Source organism: Anolis sagrei, chromosome X, assembly GCF_037176765.1.
Source record: "Anolis sagrei isolate rAnoSag1 chromosome X, rAnoSag1.mat, whole genome shotgun sequence".
In the NCBI taxonomy this organism is placed as follows: Eukaryota; Metazoa; Chordata; class Lepidosauria; order Squamata; family Dactyloidae; genus Anolis; species Anolis sagrei.
Window position 1 is genome coordinate 16,121,348 of NC_090034.1, and position 15,692 is coordinate 16,137,039.

Consider the following 15,692-nt stretch of genomic DNA (forward strand, 5'->3'; position numbering starts at 1 on the left):
ATTGGAAATATGCAGGGATTGGGATGTCCACAAACCTTTCTACCTGCCAGTGATACCCTCACCGTGCATTAATTGTCTTAATTCACACAGAAAGTTCACTTCAGATATTGGTGTCATTGCAAGAGAGTCCCCATCAAGCGACTCACGTTCATTAGCAGCTTCTCTTTCCCGGTATTTAGCATCTGCTTTGTCCAAGTAGGTGAAACTGGGCCTCATTTGCAAGATTCCATGTAGTGGTGTAAGGTGGAGTTCACCTGAAGGGAATACAAAATATTTTCATTCATTCGTCAGATTTATTTATTTTGCATAAACAAATAAGTTTAAAACTGATAAATCAAGGGAGCACAAGCAGCTAAATAATTTTAGACCAAAAACGGGCCACAGCCTTATTTCTCTCACAATTCCTGTCGCACAGCTAGCTTATAGAGTCTATCAACAGGTGTATGTTTAAGACGTCTTGTGATTATTCTACACGTCTCATTCAATGCTATATTCACCTGCTTCGTGTGGGCAAATTTATGCCAGACGGCAGGCACACTCAGCAGTTGAGTAAGACAAGGCCAGGGCTGGTGTTCTTATTAATTTTGGGTCTCCATGTGCTGCCAGTAAGTTTCCGCAGGATGTTATTGTGTGCAGTTACTTTGTACTTGGTGTTTGCACAGTGTTTCCTAAATGTTAGCGTTCAATCTAAGGTGACACCAAGTTATTTAGGGTGGGAAAAGTGTTCAAGGTCTTGGCCTTCCCTATTATAATACTATCATAACATTATAATAGAAATATTTTAATAGACTTTCACTTTGAAGCCAAAATTCTTCAGTTTAAAAATATCACTTCGAATAGTGATATTGTTAGCTGCCTTGGACACTTTTTGTTACAGTGGAAAGGCAGGAAAAACATTTAACAACTTACTCTATATAAATAAAAATGTAATGTTCGTTTGTGGGACAAATTGCCGCCAAATTTAGCCACAAGACACCTACTAACCCAAGGAGTGACCATCACTCAAAAAATGATTTTGTCATTTAGGAGCTGTAGTTGCTGGGGTTTATAGTTCACCTACAATCAAAGAGCATTCTAAACTCCACCAATGATGGAATTGAACCCAACGTGGCACACAGGACTCTCATGACCAACAGAAAACACTAGAAGGGTTTGGTGGCCATTGGCCTTGAGTTTTGGAGTTGTAGTTCACCTACATCCAGGAAGCACTGTGGACTCAAACAATGAAGGGTCTAGACCAAACTTTGCATGAATACTCCCTATGCCCAAATATGAACACAGATGGAATTTGGGGAAATAGATCTTGACATTTGGAAGTTGTAGTTCCTGGGATTTATAGTTCACTTACAATCAAAGAGCATTCTGATCCCCACGAATGAGAGAATTGGGACAAACTTCTCACACTGAACCCCCATGACCAACAGAAAATACTTAAGGCCATCCAGTCCAACTCCCTTCACCAGGGCAAAAAAACGTAATTAAAGCCTTCCTGACAAAGAGCCATCCAGCCATAGATTAGATAGATATGATTCACACACACACACACACACACACACAGAGAGAGAGAGAGAGAGAGATAGGGATAGGATCAGAGATTTTAAAGGGACCCCAAAGGACAATGATATGTTGCATGTTCCAAAGTAGGCAAACCAGACAATCTCCACATCAACACTGACCATGAAACAGCAAGAAATACTGTTTACCCACAAGCATAGAGAAATTACATATATTAGAAACCAACACTTTCTCGTTACTTTATTTTCCAGATCACCAGACTGGGCCACAGCAACCCGTGGCAAGGGACGGCTAGTTAAATAAATAAAAATTAAAAACAACTCTTCTTTTTAAAAAGTGGTAGAAACCTTGAGATTTCACGTTACCTTTCCTGTAGATAGCAGCAGCGTATCGTGAAATGTTACTGGTGGTTTGCGAAGAGCAGAAAGATTGTTTGTCCATCAACTTCCTGCAAAATGTACAAAGTTACTTAGATTGTGACCACTTGAGAGAAGAGTGTCAACTCCTTAGGATCAGAGAGAAAATAGTTCTGGAGATAGGGTCAGATCTCTGGGTGAGCCAAGTAATATTGATCGACTTTAAAATCATTTTGATGGGAAACAGCTACACACTGATTCCTTTCTGCCAAAAATTATACCACTTGAAAGCTTAAGGTAACCAAGAGTGGACTTTTGTATGGCAAGTCTGTGAGGAATCACAGATACAGCATAAGTCCACAATCAAGAAGGTAGAAGTAGTAAAATGTGAATAGGAGTACATGAACAGGAACTTAAAAAAACTTCCAGGATATATTAAATCCAAAATCAAAGCTTGACTTGAACCAGGAAGAGGAGAACTCAGGATTAGCTTCTCATGCTATCACAGCATTGCCTGAACTGACCTTAAACATTTTGTCTGATAGATACCCATGAAATCATTCTGTTTCCCATGAGTTTACTGCACAATTTCCCTACGTAATCTCTCTGAACGATGCAATCTATTTTGTGCACTGATTTGTAACTGAAGAGTTTTGTTGATCTCTGTAAACACAGTAGGTTCCCATGGGAACCCTTCTTATCAATCAGCTCTTTGCTTGATTCCTTATCTGCTGTTGCTGCTTCTGACTCCTCTGAATGTGCTTGAGGCCCTGAACTTTCCGAGCTGGTTTTCTTACAGGGAGAACTGAAGGTTCCTGGCTGTTCCTGGATTTTGTCACCTCTGGAACTTTATGAGATATTTGAATTATTGTTTGGTTTTTACCTATTGCTAAAACCTTTTGGATTATATATCTTCCTTTCTTATTCCTGATTTTATAACTGTTTGCATATATTCCTGGACTCTTGTGTGCTGCGGTGGTCATAGGTGTTTCCAGGTGTGGAGTGCAACAATTTGCCATGTTTATATCCCGCTCTTCTCACCCTAGAAGAGGGCTCAGGGCGGCTCACAACAAAGGCACAATTTGATGTCTGAAATACATGTAAAATAAAACGACATATACTTTAAAATCACATAATTAAAACATATTGCATAAAAACATTACTTAAAATCACATAATCCAGGAGCCCTTCTGATTGTCATTTGCATTGTTCACATCTGTTGTACTAAAACTCGCACCGTCATCTGTCTGAACGTACTGACAAAAAAGGGATCTGAAACCATGCCCCTAGAATAGACTGAAACCCAGCACCTGGATCCTAAACCGTGGCCACACTTACGAGGAATAAGTGTTTGTTTCATCTGTACAGGTGCCATCAACGTTGAGCGCAATTTGTTCCCCTTTGCTGCGACAGTAGTTGGGATTCAACGTGTCAATAGCCATTTCCAGCTCAACCTAGTAGTTGAATAAGGACAAAGGAAGACTTAAAATGCAAGGGAACATCTAAAACAGTGTTGCTCAATCTTCCTAATGCCGTGACTGCTTAGTACAGTTCCTCACATTGTGGTGACCCCCAACCGTAACATTATTTTCGTTGCTACTTCATAACTGTAATTTTGCTCCCGTAATGAATCATAATGTAAATATTGGATATGCAGGATGTATTTTCATTCACTGGACCACATTTGGCACAAATATCCAATATGCCCAAATGTGAATCCTGGTGGGGTTGGAGGGGGGATTGATTATGTCATTTATGAGTTGTAGTTGCTGGGATGTATAGTTCACCTACAATTAATGAGCATTCTGAACTCCACCAACGATGGAATTGAACCAAACTTGGCACACAGAACTCCCATGACTGACAGAAAATACTGGAAGGGTTTGGTGGGCATTGACCTTGAGTTTTGGAGTTGTAGTTCACCTACGTCTGTGATAATGTATGTCTAAAACAAAAAAGACAAACTGAATATTTAAATACTTAATACATCAACCAAGAGACAGCAAAATGGGTTGAGAAGGTAATATGGCTACATGAGATCCTTCATCCCCATTAAACTTTTTTTTAAAAGCAGGTTACGGTAATTTGGAGGAAAACATCCTCCCAAACGAGGTTTAAAATAGCACTCAACCTTTTGCTGCTTCGGTTTGATCTTGGCTGACAAGTGAGTCACTTCGTCGTATGTCATCGATGCTGGACGAATGGGATACTAGAAAAGAACAAAATTACTGAGCTATTTAATTTTGAAAAAACAGTATAGCTTTAATACATGTGCTTTTATTTCCCCCCCTCCCCCCCCCCCCAAAAAAAAGTTAATTCAAAAATACCTGGAAGAGATAGAGCTTCTCAGACAGACTTTTGGCCAGGTACACATCAATCTAGGAAACAGGAAACAAAATAGACATATTCCAATATACCTTTTACTTTAAATGTGTATACTTGCAGAAGTAGAAGCAATACTGAGAAAATAACGTAATAAATATGTATCAGATTAAAACCAATTAAAAATACATAATGTTTTCTCGAAACCAGAAAGAGGTTCTGACTCAGTTCTTAGGGCACAGACTTCCATAGCTATAGGGTCACTACCAATCAGTCCCTGCATTTGGTATGCACTGATCTGATTCTCCAGTAGTAAGATAGGTATTTGGAATACAGTTCCCCAAATCCATTAACTAGCATGGTCACTGACCATAGGAGATGTTATCCAAATAATAATGATAATAACTGTTATTTTCCCAAGATCATTCCATGAGACAAGACATCAATTTCTGTTTGGTCAAAAGAACAGCAACAATGAAATCAATAAATTAAATGTTTAGATTTGGGTCCCATCCCCACACTATATCATTAAGCATGTATTGGTATTCTGAAACCAAAAACACTTTACATTGCAGGCATTGTGGATAATAGATACTTAACATGTGTAGTGTAAATGAGCCCCCCCACCCCCCACCCCAGACAACCCTAATGGCCTGGAACAATACACACTTACTCTTTTGCTCTTACTTCTGCCTTGTAGTGTAGGGCTAATGCTTTGCAAACTTATCTCAGAAAAAAGCTATATGTGATATGCCTTTCTCTTCAACCTCATTAAAACATCACGTTTAGCATATTAAGGCAGGTCGGATATTTGTGATCCCAGCTCCCAGAAACCTTGATGTATACAACTATGAAGACCGAGAAAAAGCCACGAGAGTAAAGACGAAGATCTACCCAGAGGAAAAGTGTTCTTACCATACATCAAGGGAACCACTGACCGCATAGGGAAGCTGCACAGGGAACCTACAAACTATGTACAGACCCACTAAGAAAATCCAACAAATGCTACACCCAGTAAAGGGCAAGAGGGATCCTCTCACCTCTGCAGGAGTCTACCATATACCATGCAGCTGAGTACAAGTCTACATAGGGACCACCAAACGCAGCAGCATTGCGCAAATGTCACAAGAAATTCAATGTGCAGATTTGATAAATATGAATTTAATATGGTGTGGGAATGAATGGAAGAATGGAAAGACGTGTGGTTGGAGTTAATAATTTTGGAAACACCAGTATAATATTAAGGCCTGCAATGACTAACTACCTGCTTGCTGGACTTGCTAACGAGAAGCTGTGATAAGAACTGAGGCAGTGATAACAGAAATGTTTGCAACTTTCCTTATGTTAAGAAGGAAGTCAACACAAGCCTTGTGTTTGTTAACACCAACCAAGAAGATCAACATCTGGCCAGGAAACTGAGATGGAGCCAGGATGAAAGACGTCTATCATTCATTTACAATTTTGGGACTACATCAACAGAATATTCCTATAAAAGACTCAATCTAATAATGCTCAAATTGTGACCGACCTGAGGAGTCTGTTCCACTTGCTATGCTCCGCTCCATAGGAAGGAGAGATATAGTGTACCTATGGATAGTGGCAGATCTGCCCAGGAGCAGTCTGGTCACTTTGGGGCTTCTTTCTCAAGGGAAGAGGAAGAAGTATGCTTTTGGAGTCTTAGATTTTGTGCAGGGAGTCAGGTTTTGCTGTATGGAAAACAGAGATTTGGTCCCTGGCATTTTTCTTAGGGAAAAGATGCATTTTGGTGTTTTGAAGTTATAGAAGTTTTGGAACTATAAGTTGGCAGGCTGCAGGAAAGCGGGGCCTGGCCTAACAAGTGCTTCTCCAAGGAGCGAAAAAAATGATATGGTAACATTTGAATGTCTGAGGATGAATGCGTGTACATGTGGGGTGAATGCTGAGTGAAAATGTAATTCCCCTTTGTTTGTCTGTTAACCAATGTAATTGTAAATCCAATGTAGTTGCATAGAATCTGTATGTCTGTCTGTCCAATGTCATTCGTTGTATAAAGGTTTTTTTCTGTAATCTGATATACCCTCTCAAACTGGAAATTGCAATAAAAAGAACCTATGCTTCAAAGTCATTGAGAAGTCATTCATGACACAAACACGAATAAAAGAACATGAAAGGCACTGCAGACTAATTCAACCAGAGAAGTCAGTCATAGAAGGCACCCGATGAACCAACCTGGACACAGCATATTATTTGAGAACACAAAAACGCTGGATCACTCTAACACCTACTATGTCAAACTATACAGAGAAGCCACAGGCTTGTGGGCAATTTCAATAGAGAGGAAGAAATCATGAAAATGAACAAAATCTGACTACCAGTATTAAAAAGCGTGAGAATAAGAACAGCAAATAAAGAACAACACCCAAAAAACAGGGAAATTCCATACAAGAAACAATCAGGGCCAGCTAATCATATCCCAATAAAGGATTCCCCCAGGCAGTAAGAAGCCAGGCCTTGGAAACTGCTAGGCCATTAAATGCTAATCAAAGTGGCCAATTTAAACATTCACATCTACCTCAAACAGACAAAAGTTCTTTCTCCCACCCTGGACTTTCCACAGATATATAAACCCCATTTTCCTAGTTTCCAACAGACCTCACAAACTCTACGGATGTCTTCCATAGATGCAGGCAAAACGTCAGGAGAGAATGCTTCTGGAACATGGCCATACAGTCTGGAAAACTCACAACAACCCAGAATGCTAAAAGTTTTGTAAAGCTACAACTCCTGTGGTCCCATAGATATTAAAGTGGTGCCAAACTGTATTAATTACATAGTACAGATGCACTAATAATTACAACATGCAACAAGTTCTCAGCCTGAGATGTCTGCCCCTGTCTCCCTTGAAGTAAGAGTGGCCCTAACTGTAAGACATTGCTCTTAATCATCAAACCCCAACTTGCCTCCATTCTGACCCATCCAGGTTGACAAGTCCAGAGAAAAAGACAGGGAACATTCTTTGATCAGTGCAAACGTTAACGCATGAGATGATTAAAAGAAACAAGACCTATTTATTTACCTCCTGTATAATTGGGTCATCTTCTTCATTTGCCATAGTAGCATCGGAAGAAAAATGGAGTTGAAGTATCACTTAGAGCTGGCTAAAAGAAAACACAGCAAGGATCAGTTAGGGCATCACTACTCATTCCATAGTAAACACATAGGATTGGCAACTGGTACTTGAAAAACCCACCCAACCCCTCAATTGTTTACTCTTCACTTCCTTATCCTTTCTACCATCTTTCTCCAACCTTTGGATCATGAAGACAAGAAGCAGGAGGAGTCTATAATCTTTCTGCAGGTTATTTATTTATTTATTTGTTTATTTATCGTGTCAGGGGCAGACCAAACAGTCGCATTGCATTTTTTAACAAACAAACAAAACACAAAGTTTGCAAGCTTGGTAGTTGATTAAATGTCCATTGACCAGTATCTGGCCACTTGGAGTGCCTCTGGTGTTGTCGCAAGGAGGTCCTCCATTGTGCATGTGGCAGGGCTCAGGCTGCATTACAGCAGGTGGTCTGTGGTTTGCTCTTCTCCACACTCGCATGTTGTGGATTCCACTTTGTAGCCCCATTTCTTAAGATTGGCTCTGCATCTTGTGGTGCCAGAGCGCAGTCTGTTCAGCGCTTTCCAAGTTGCCCAGTTTTCTGTGTGCCCAGGGGGGAATCTCTCATTTAGTATCATCCATTGGTCTCTGCCTTGGTCCTTTCACTACTGGCTGCTACTTCCCAGCAGATGTCAGGTGGTGCAATACTGGCTAAACAGTGTAATTTCTCCAGTGGTGTAGGGCGCGGACACCCCGTGATAATGCGGCATGTTTCATTAAGAGCCACATCCACTGTTTTAGCATGGTGAGATGTGTTCCACACTGGGCATGCATACTCAGCAGCAGAGTAGCATAGCGCAAGGGCAGATGTCTTCACTGTGTCTGGCTGCGATCCCCAGTTTCTGCAGGTCATTGTGGAGGAAGTGCACAGGGGTGCATTATACCTTCCCCTTTGGTACCAGTAACTTTACTTCCTGTGTACGCACTTTCTAATCTATCTCATAACTCTGATGAAAGGACAGAGAAGAGTAGTGATGCTACAAAATGGAAAAAAAAAGTGAAAACCTGTCTTTTTCAAGTTTTTTCCCCCTAAACTGGGTTGAAAGAGTGCCTTTTCCCCATGAGTTCTTTGGGCAAAGACTTCCACAGCTATGGGGTCACCACTAAACAGATCATGCATTAGGTATGCAATGATCTGATTCTCCAGTGGTAAGATAAGGGTTGTTTCTGTGGGTGTAAATGCATATGACCATTGGTGGGACCACTAATAAATTGATTGATTGGTAAGATAAGGATTTCATATGCAGTTCCACAAATACGTCAACCAGCATGATCCCTGTCCATAATAAAAATAATTCTATTTCTGATAACTTCATTTAATCCAGAATGACAACTCCCAGTCAGAATGGATAAAATTGTGAGATGAGCCATTGTGTCCAATGGCAACCTTATATTCCAGGAAGATGAGAAAAGCTCTGCTTATTGAACCCAGAGTCACCTGCAGACAACAATTAAATAGGATCAAATGTTATTTACATAATATGGGCCAGAAGCCTACAGTTAGGAAAAAAATCCCAATGTTCCACTTATCAGGATGTGGATCAATGGCTTCAAACTACCTGAACATTAGGAAAAACTTCCTAACTGTGACAGCTGTGCAGCAGTGGAAATCTCTGTCCCAGAGTGTGGTGGAGGCTCCTTCTTTGGAAACTTTTAAACAAAGGCTGGATGGCCATCTGTCAGGGGTGATTTGAATGCGACTGTCCTGCTTCTTGGCAGGAGTTGGACTAGATGGCCCATGAGGTCTCTTCCAACTCTGATTGTATGAACAGAGATAGAGAACATAAAATGTTTTCTGTCATAACCTGTATTGTTTGTTGCATTAATCTGGTTTCGATTCAACGAACAAACACTGACAGTCTGTATGACTGGAAAAAAAAATTAAAGCCCAAAAAGTAATGCTTGATTTAACCATTTGGTGTCAGGACACCATTTTACTATGCCACTGTATACAATGGGACTTAAGCCTCCACAGATTTTGGTATCCACAAGGGTCCTAATATTTATCTCCATATGATTAAAAACAAAATCTGGTAAGGTTGGAAAATCAAGGTGTTTGCTTAAAGGCACAGACCCAAACACAAGAAATGTATTTACTAACAGAATTATCAGCACCAGTGATCTATTTGGATTGCAATATTGTATTATGGCTGATGTAATCAACTGAAAAAAGAAACATTCAGAAGCAAGCTAAGCTACCTGGGTAGTGAGTCATGGTAAACTTCATGGCAGATAAAGGGGACAAATCCTGCCAGGGCTGAATAGGCTGGGCCTTTGCCACAAAGCCACTCCCTGCTCAAAAGTCAAGGAGGAAGAGACGCCCCAAAGACAAACTCAACTCCACTCTTGCTCCCCAAAACTGCAGCCGCTACAAAATCCATGTACTGATGCCACATAAACACACACACACACACACAGAGTAGACTCTCAGTTAACCAGCATTCGGATTGGAAGATGTCCTGTGTAGTTTCTGGTTGTTTGAGAGTTATTATTTAAAAAGGCCTAATACTATACCATAAACTCTGTATTGGTTTTATATTAATATTGAAATACAGGGATTAAAAGCAAAATGATGACAAATAAATAATTATGGAACTCTCTGCCTTGGGGTGGCTCCTTTTTTGGAGGCTTTTAAACAGAAGCTGGGTGGCCATCTGTCAGGGGTGCTTTGAATGTGCTTTATGGCAGAAAGGGACTGGACAGCCAATATGGTCTCTTCCAACTCTATGACTCTAATGTAACACAGTTTTACTGTATTATAAATACAATGTTCTGGTTGCGGATGACACGATAAATAAATAAACTGTATTATAAATGCATTTTTATTTAGAGTATTATTTTTTCAATGGCTTTGCTGGAGAGTTCTGGTTAACTAGGAGCCTACTGTAGGTATGTGCATACACACACACACACACACACACACACACACCCCTATAACAACTCAAAATTCCTTTGATCAAATTATCTCCACCCACTCATGATCAAGCAATTTTAGTAATATTCCCTATCTAAAACAAACTGACATTGGGAAGCGAGAATCTTTCTGTTTTACCAGCAACATTTCAGGAAGAGAGTCATTAGATTTTGCTTGTTTTATCTCAAGTTCCTGGGAGTGCCTAAGCTTCCTAAATAAAACACACTGATGCAATGGGGAAGCAAGACCAGCAGAGATGAGGAAAGCATATATTTTAGTCCTGGCCTAAATCATTCCCCCCCTGATGGTGCTATAACTCCCCTGTCCAAATGTTATTTCTCACTCCTTAGGAAAGAGTCTAAAGTAGTTCTGAGCCTGCTGTGAGAGGGATACATTTTGATATATTTTAACTGTCCATTCTTAATAACATCAATATTCAATTTGATGTTAACGCCTGTATATTTTGGGGTTTGACGTTGCACTGGGTTGTTTTGGCCGCTTTGGTCCCTTCTACGCTGTCATATAATCCAGATTATCAAAGCAGAGAATCCACATTATCTGCCTTGAACTGGATTATTTGAGAACCCTTCCAGACAGGTCTTATATCCCAGGATCTGATCCCAGATTTTCTGCCTTAAACTGGATAATATAGGTCTGCACTGCCAGATAATCTGGGATAAACAGAAAACCTGGGATCAGATCCTGGGTTATAGGGCCTATCTGGAAGAGCCCTGAGTCCACACTGCCATATAATCCAGTTCAAAGCCTATAATCTGTGTTTTGTATCGCAGTGTAGAAGGGGCCTAAATACCACAGCTCAATGCGAAGATTAAATGCCCAACTACATTATAGAATTAATGTGGTTTGAATGTTGTGGGTTCCTGGGACTGTGAAGTTTGGGGCCCCCTTCTACACTGCCACATAAAATCCACCATCTGCTTTGAAATAGGCCTTATGAAATAGGAATGTAATATGGACATGGCTTTTAACCCTGTTTTATTGATATTGTTTTTAATTTGTTACTGTTTCTCTTGGGACTTGTATGATTCTTGAATGTGTTGTATTGTTCATTGGCGTCTCATTTGGAGAGAGAGGAAAAAGTGGGATATAAATAAACATAAACATAATAATAATAATTTTAGGCACACAAAGGGGCTTAAGATCCTGCAACTGAGGGCCCTTCCACACAGCCCTATATCCCAGAATACCAAGGCTAAAAATCCCATAATATCTGCTTTGATCTGAGTTATCTGAATCCACACTCTGACAATGCGGGATTTTCTGCTTTGATATTCTGGGATATAGGGCTGTGTGGGATGGCCCTTAAACAAGGAAGAGAGGAGGCAGAGAGAGTCTCTACACCAGGCATGGGCAAACTTGGGCTTCCAGGTGTTTTGGACTTCAATTCCCACAATTCCTACCGGCTGTTAACTATGGGAGTTAGTCCAAAGCATCTGGAGAGCAGGAGTTTGTACAGGCCTGCTCCGTACACTGTGGAATTAATGCAATTTGGTGAGGGCTCTGGAATAAAGGGAGTTTATTCCAGTGTCTCAGAGCGTGAAACTAAAACTCCCAGGACTCCAGAGCTTGGAGCTACATGCAGTCAAAGCAGTTTAATGTCAGATCTAATATATATATAAGGCAAGACTTCTCCCCATACCGGCTGTTTGGAATTGTGGGAGTTGAAGTCCAAAACACCTGGAGAGAAGGAGTTTGCTCAGGCTTGCTGCATACACTGTGGAATGAATGAAGTTTGGCCAGGGCTCTGGAATAAAGGGAGATGTAGTTTCCCAATGTCTTAGAGCATGAAAGTACAACTCCCAGGACTCCAGAGTTGGAGCTAGGTAAAGGTAGTCCCCTGACATTAAGTCCAGTCATGTCTGACTCTGGGGTGTGGTGCTCATCTCCATTTCTAAGCCGAAGAGCCAGCGTTGTCCGTAGACACCTCCAAGGTCATGTGGCCGGCATGACTGCATGGAGCGCCGTTACCTTCCTGCCGGAGCGGTACGTATTGATCTACTCACATTTGCATGTTTTCGAACTGCTAGGTTGGCAGAAGCTAGGGCTGACAGCGGTAGCTCACGTCGCTCCCCGGAATCGAACCTGCGACCTTTCGATCAACAAGCTCAGCAGCTCAGTGCTTTAACCCACTGCGCCACCGGGGGCTCCTGTAGTTGGAGCTACATGCAATCAAAGTAGTTTAATGCTAAATCTAACCTAAATGGAAAGAGTTATTTCTTCCTACAAACTGCCCAATTCCTTAACCCAGGCATGGGCAAACTTGGATCCTCCAGGTGTTTTGGACTTCAACTCCCACAATTCCTAGCAGCCTCGGGCCCCTTCCTTTCCCCCTCAGCTGCTTAAGTTGTTAGGACACCTGGAGAGCAGGAGTTTGCCCTGGCCTGCTCCATACACTGTGGAATGAATGTAGTTTATTTATTATTTATTTATTTATTTATTTACTGTGCTTATATACCGCAGTTCTCAGCCCGAGGGCGACTCACAGCGGTGTTTGGTTAGGGCTCTGGAATAAAGGGAGATGTAGTTTCCCAATGTCTTAAGAGCATGAAACCACAACTCCCAGGACTCAAGAGCTTGGAGCTACATGCAGTCAAAGCAGTTTAATGCCAGATCTAATATACAGGGTTAGTCAAAATGCATAGGCCAATAAGCCATTCAATTGAATGGCTTATTGGCCTATGCATTTTGACTAACCCTGTATATGGAAGGCAATACTTCTCCCCATACCGGCTGTTAGGAATTGTGGGAGTTGAAATCCAAAACACCTGGAGAGAAGGAGTTTGCCCAGGTTTGCTCCATACACTGTGGAATGAATGCAGTTTTGCCAGGGCTCTGGAATAAAGGGAGATGTTGTTTCCCAATGTCTTAGAGCGTGAAACTACAACTCCCAGGACTCCAGAGCTTGGAGCTACATGCAGTCAAAGCAGTTTAATGCCAGATTTAATATATATGGAATGCTAGACTTTTCCCCATGTCGGCTGTTAGGAATTGTGGGAGTTGAAGTCCAAAACACCTGGAGAGAAGGAGTGTGCCCAGGCTTGCTCCATACACTGTGGAATGAATGCAGTTTGGTCAGGGCTCTGGAATAAAGGGAGTTGTAGTTTCCCAATGTCTTAGAGCATGAAACTACAACTCCCAGGACTCCAGAGCTTGGAGCCACATGCAGTCAAAGCAGTTTAATGCCAGATCTAATATATGTGGAAGAAAGGACTTCTCCCCATACCAATGCTAAATCTAACCTAAATGGAAAGACTTACTTCTTCCCACAAACTGCCCAATTCCTTAACCCAGGCATGGGCAAACTTGGGCCCTCCAGGTGTTTTGGACTTCAACTCCCACACTTCCTAGCAGCCTCGGGGCCCCTTCCTTTCCCCCTCAGCTGCTTAAGCTGTTAGGAATTGTGGGAGTTGAAGTCCAAAACATCTGGAGAGCAGGAGTTTGCCCAGGCTTGCTCTATACACTGTGGAATGAATGCAGTTTTGCCAGGGCTCTGGAATAAAGGGAGATGTAGTTTCCCATTGTCTGGAGGGGTCACGAGGGGGTGTCAGAGGGGTCACCAAAGATCACCAGAAAACACAGTATTTTCTGTTGGTCATGGAGGTTCTATGTGGGAAGTTTGACCCAATTCAATCCTTGGTAGGGTTCGAATGCTCTTTGATTGTAGGTGAACTATAAATCCCAGCAACTGCAACTCCCAAATGTCAAGGTCTATTTCCCCCAAATTCTACTAGTGTTTACATTTGGGCATACTGAGAATTTGTGCCAAGTTTGGTTCCAATCCATCATTGTTTGAGTCTACAGTTCTCTCTGGATGTAGGTAAACTACAACTTCCAAAACTCAAGGTTAGTGCCCACCAAACCCTTCCAGTGTTTTCTGTTGGTCATGGGAGAACTGTGTGCCAAGTTTGATTCAGTTCCATCGTTGGTGGAGCTCAGAATGCTCTTTGATTGTATAAATCCCAGCAACTACAACTCCCACAGGACAAAATCAATACCCTCCCCCAATCTGTTACTATTCATAACAGCAGCAAAATGAGTTATGAAGTAGCAACAAAACTAATTTTATAGTTGGGGGTCACCATAACACGAGGAAGCATATTAAGGGGTCGTGGCATTAGGAAGGTTGAGAACCACTGTCTTAGAGCGTGAAACTACAACTCCCAGGACTCCAGAGCTTGGAGTTACATGCAGTCAAAGCAGTTTAAGGATAAATCTAACCTATATGGAAGGAGGGACTTCTCCCCACAAAGTGCCCAATTCCTTAAGCCAAGCCTGGGCAAATTTCAGCCTTCCAGGTGTTTTGGACTTCAACTCCCACAATTCCTAACAGCCTCAGGCCCTTTCCTTAAGCGGCTGAGGGGGAAAAGGAAAGGGCCTGAGGCTGTTAGGAATTGTGGGAGTTGAAGTCCAAAACACCTGGAAGGCTGAAGTTTGCCCAGGCCTGCCTTAACCTCTTGTCATGCAAAAGGGAGTATGCTGGGGGGATCCCTTTCCCTATAGTTTCCTAAGAATCCCTTTATGAGAGGCAGGCTTGGGACTGATAGGGAATAGAGAGGAGAAGGCAGGGAGGCCTTGCAAAGCCCCTTCCCCAGCCAAAGAGCTGCAAAAGCGAAAGAAGGAGATTCCCCACTCCCCACCCCTTTTCCCTACCTGGGCCTCCGCTGGGGAGGAGAACCCCCCACTTTCCCGTGGGGAGAAGAGGTTCAGCCAGCAGCATCAGAACCACCAGCAGCAGCCGCCATGTTGGTTTCCCTCCGCCGGCGGCCACGTGGGAGGGCGAGGGCTGCCTTCCTCTTACCCATAATGCTCTCTGCCCAGGCGCCCGTAAGGGAGAGGTGAGCATGCGCGCTGTCGTGCAGCAGGGGGCGCTGTAGTCCACTCTTCGCCTGACTGTCAAAGCAGCCGGCAGGAAAAACGTTTTTGGCAGCGGTGGGATTCGAACCCACGCCCCCGAAGAGACTGGAGCCTTAATCCAGCGCCTTAGACCGCTCGGCCACGCTACCGTGGTACTGAAAAGGCACCATTTCCATGCCTACAAAGAGAATCCAATTGGAGGATTAGAAGTTCTTTTTTTATCATATAGTAAAAACTGTGTTACATTAGGTTTGTATTTTTTTTTAGGGAAGAGGGAGGATCCTAATTTTCTTTGAAGCCCTGCATTCCAATAGGAATCTCAAGTCAATATCAAATATAATATATTGTATCTCTACATATAATTTTGATAATAATATTATAATTTAATCATAATATACAATAATATTGCAATATGTTAATACTACTGTATGAAATATAATTGCTACTGATAATATATAATTGATATACTGCTTTATGATTGTATATTTGAAGGTTGCCAGTTCGAAGCCCTGGGTCGGCGTGAGCTACCGACTGTCAAGCCCAGCTTACTGTTGACCTAAGCAGT

The 15,692-nt window shown here is 42.0% G+C and overlaps 1 protein-coding gene and 1 non-coding gene across 2 annotated transcripts in view; both read right to left on the bottom strand.

Annotated features, from left to right (window-relative positions):
* LOC137097864 (DNA-directed RNA polymerase III subunit RPC5-like) overlaps positions 1–15,055 on the bottom strand; it is a 48,287-nt gene extending 33,232 nt beyond the window's left edge. Inside the window, exons 1-7 of the mRNA XM_067473080.1 lie at positions 14,924–15,055; positions 7,249–7,330; positions 4,199–4,249; positions 4,003–4,080; positions 3,210–3,325; positions 1,881–1,963; positions 147–254 (exon numbers count right to left, since the gene is read on the bottom strand). Coding sequence (XP_067329181.1) covers positions 147–254; positions 1,881–1,963; positions 3,210–3,325; positions 4,003–4,080; positions 4,199–4,249; positions 7,249–7,284 — 472 coding nt within the window. The 5' untranslated portion in view covers positions 7,285–7,330; positions 14,924–15,055. The remainder of the gene's footprint in view (positions 1–146; positions 255–1,880; positions 1,964–3,209; positions 3,326–4,002; positions 4,081–4,198; positions 4,250–7,248; positions 7,331–14,923) is intronic.
* Positions 15,056–15,194: 139 nt separating this feature from the next.
* On the bottom strand, positions 15,195–15,276 carry TRNAL-AAG (transfer RNA leucine (anticodon AAG)). Its single transcript has one exon. It is a non-coding gene; the product is annotated as a tRNA-Leu (tRNA).
* Between the last annotated feature and the right edge of the window lie 416 nt (positions 15,277–15,692).